Source organism: Anneissia japonica, unplaced genomic scaffold (genome assembly GCF_011630105.1).
Source record: "Anneissia japonica isolate Jap-2015-1 unplaced genomic scaffold, ASM1163010v1 scaffold4760_len149829_cov215, whole genome shotgun sequence".
In the NCBI taxonomy this organism is placed as follows: Eukaryota; Metazoa; Echinodermata; class Crinoidea; order Comatulida; family Comatulidae; genus Anneissia; species Anneissia japonica.
In genome coordinates, this window is record NW_022749904.1 from 118857 (window position 1) to 121729 (window position 2873).

Genomic DNA, 2873 nt, shown 5'->3' on the forward strand with positions numbered 1-2873 from the left:
TGCGCGTGCTCCATGCTCCATTGATGGGAAAGATCTAAGGCTGATTAGAAACTTGTATTGGGATCAGAAAGCTGCCATCAGATTAAATGGAGAAGTGGGTGAATGGGTTGATGTTATTGCTCTTCCCTCCATCGGCTTTCTTATTACTGGTTTTTCTTTCCCAACATCATTAGCATAGAGACCCTTTATGTAATTAGTCCACCTCTTCTTTACTCCTACCTTATCCATCAGTACTAAGCCATCTTCATCTTTAATACAGCTAGTCAGATTTTTCTTTCTTTTGTATGTAATTTGTTTAACTTTATCATGCATTATTTGTACATCCTTCTTTTCAAGATCTTCAATTTCTGCACAACACGCCTCCAGATACTCTTCCTTTGCTGTTTTACACGTCTTTCGGATTTCGTTATTCACTTTGTTATACTTTCCTTGATTACCTTTTGCTAACCTTTTCTCTTCCATCTTTTCCAGTATCTCACGAGTCATCCATTTATTTTCCGAGTTCTTCTCCTTTTTCAGTATACACTGCTCTGCTGCCTTCATCACTGCATTCTTTAAAAACTTCCATGCGTGTATCTTCAGATGGTGACTTTCTTTGATATTGATCTTTAACATTTTGGCAAAAATTTTTCTTGATATCATTTTCATTTTTCAAAAGTTTTAATTGAAATTGATTAGTAACATTTTTCTGCTTTCTTCGACGAACTTTCTTTAACCTCATTTTGAATTTTCCACTGAGCAATATATGGTCAGTGTTGCAATCAGCACCTGGATACGTCCTTACTCTTTTCACAGTGTTTCTAAAGCGTTCATTTATCATTATAAAGTCAATCTGGTTCCGGCAGCCATCTCCTGGACTCTTCCATGTATACAAATTTCTTGAATGGTGTTTGAAATGTGTGTTTGTTACAATCATTCGGTTTTCTATGCACCACTCCACTAACCTCTCGCCTCGTGCGTTTCTCTGACCTAGTCCATACTTTCCAACAATTTTGCCTTCTTCATTTTGTCCAATTTTCGCATTGAAATCTGCCATGACTATTGTTATGTCATGAGATCTGCATTGTTTCATTGCCTCCTTTAATTGATCATAGAATTTATCTATTTCATCATCGTTGCAGTCAGTTGTGGGGGCATAGCATTGTATCACAACTGTATCAAACGGTTTGCACTGAAGTCGTACTAGCATGATTCTGTTAGAGATACACCAGACGCCGGCGATACCTTTAGCACTTTCTTGATCGAGAAATATACCCACTCCATGCTCATGCTTATTTTCTGTTCCACCCAAGTATATAAATGTGGCCCCTTCTGATATAACTTTCCCTGCTCCAGGCCATCTCACTTCGCACACACCCAGGATGTTGATGCTTAACCGTCTCATTTCTTTCAAGATATTGTCCATTTTTCCACTTTGATACATCGTTCTTACATTCCAAGTCGAGATGTTTGATATTGTTATATTTACTGCAGTAGCGTGATGACGATCGGGTATCACCTGCAATGAATGATATTCCCTACCGAACGAGACCCCATTTCCGGTGTCCTTCACGTTGTTATTTTTCTTCTTGCTTTTAGACATTCCATGAATATATAAGGCAAAGTTGGGGGTGGGTTGCCATTACCTTCCCCCGCGCAGTAACAGCTAACTTGTTTTGTGAACACCTAACCGTTGTCCATGTATGGATCATCCGCTTAGCTGTAGTGACCTTCAAGCCGTTGGTCTGCAAGAGACTCTTCCGCCTTTTGGCCATCCAACGCCCTGCTGCCGACGTTTTCACCGTTTCCCTGGCTCGGGAGGCTTAACAGGTACTACACCTTGCCCAAGGGTGACCTGCAGGCTATCGGACGGAAGGAGTGCCTTAATCCTTCTTTTGCCAATCAATAATTGACACTGACACCGATAATTAATATTAGTTGCCTCTAAATATCGACCTTGATGATAGCTCCGGAATTCAATACCTGTGATGCATTTGTAGATGATCTTATGAATAAATTGTTAGTTTGTTGAGCAAAATAAAATAATATTTTTTAATAATATTTATCTTTAATATTGATGTTTTATTTGGTTTCTTATTATGACTGGTCAATACAAAGTTACATATACAAAACAATAATATTTTAAACCTCCTCTTTCAAAAAGCACGCCTTTGTACTTCTTAAGCATACAAAGAGTAGTCACTGTTCTTTTTTTGAATTTTTTTGAATTGATCAATTGTAAACTTGTGTAGCTAATGGGAATTATTATTTGTTAGCAGAGTAATTTCAATTTTATTTATAATGTAAACGAATACAACGTTTTTACTTTTCATTTTCTATTGAATTAGTTACTAATTTCGCACAAATTAAACAGTACAGTATTTTAAAAAAAATATATGTTCGACAAAAGAAGAAAAAAAAAAGTTTGACAGTAAGAGCACGAGAAAATGACGCTTAAACTTACAACAAAAAAAGTTCTTTATGGTAGGCTAGCAAGCGACCAACAATTTTACATACGTCACTCTATTCGTTCAAATGTTGTACTGTATTTCTAATTCATAGTTTATTATTTGTTAAGTGAGTATTACTGCTTTAAAAACAAACTTAAAAATTATAATTAGATATATTTTGTATTTCAATAACAGAAAAATAATTTTATACCTACTTTTAAATTAGTTTTGTTTACGTGTTGTTTTACAGTCAACAACAACATGGCGTCGTCTAGCGGTGGACATGTGCCGAATGTAATAAAGTTTTGTTTTTACGGTGAAGAAATCACTAAGCTCCAAAAGAAGTCAGAAATGCTAGATTATGTACAGTTTTAAACAGTAACAACAAAAATATTGCTAAAAAACTTGTGTCTGACCTTGGTTGAAGGAAAGACATACAAGAAG

General features: G+C 36.0%; 1 protein-coding gene across 1 annotated transcript; it reads right to left on the minus strand.

Annotated features, from left to right (window-relative positions):
• Positions 1–490: 490 nt before the first annotated feature.
• Positions 491–1582, minus strand: LOC117121224 (craniofacial development protein 2-like). The gene has a single exon (XM_033266352.1). It carries the CDS (start codon positions 1580–1582, stop codon positions 491–493), a length of 1092 nt encoding a protein of 363 aa, XP_033122243.1.
• Between the last annotated feature and the right edge of the window lie 1291 nt (positions 1583–2873).

Coding starts and splice junctions, on each gene's coding strand:
- LOC117121224 (XM_033266352.1), bottom strand. CDS start 1,582: ATGTCTAAAAGCAAGAAGAAAAATAACAACGTGAAGGACACCGGAAAT.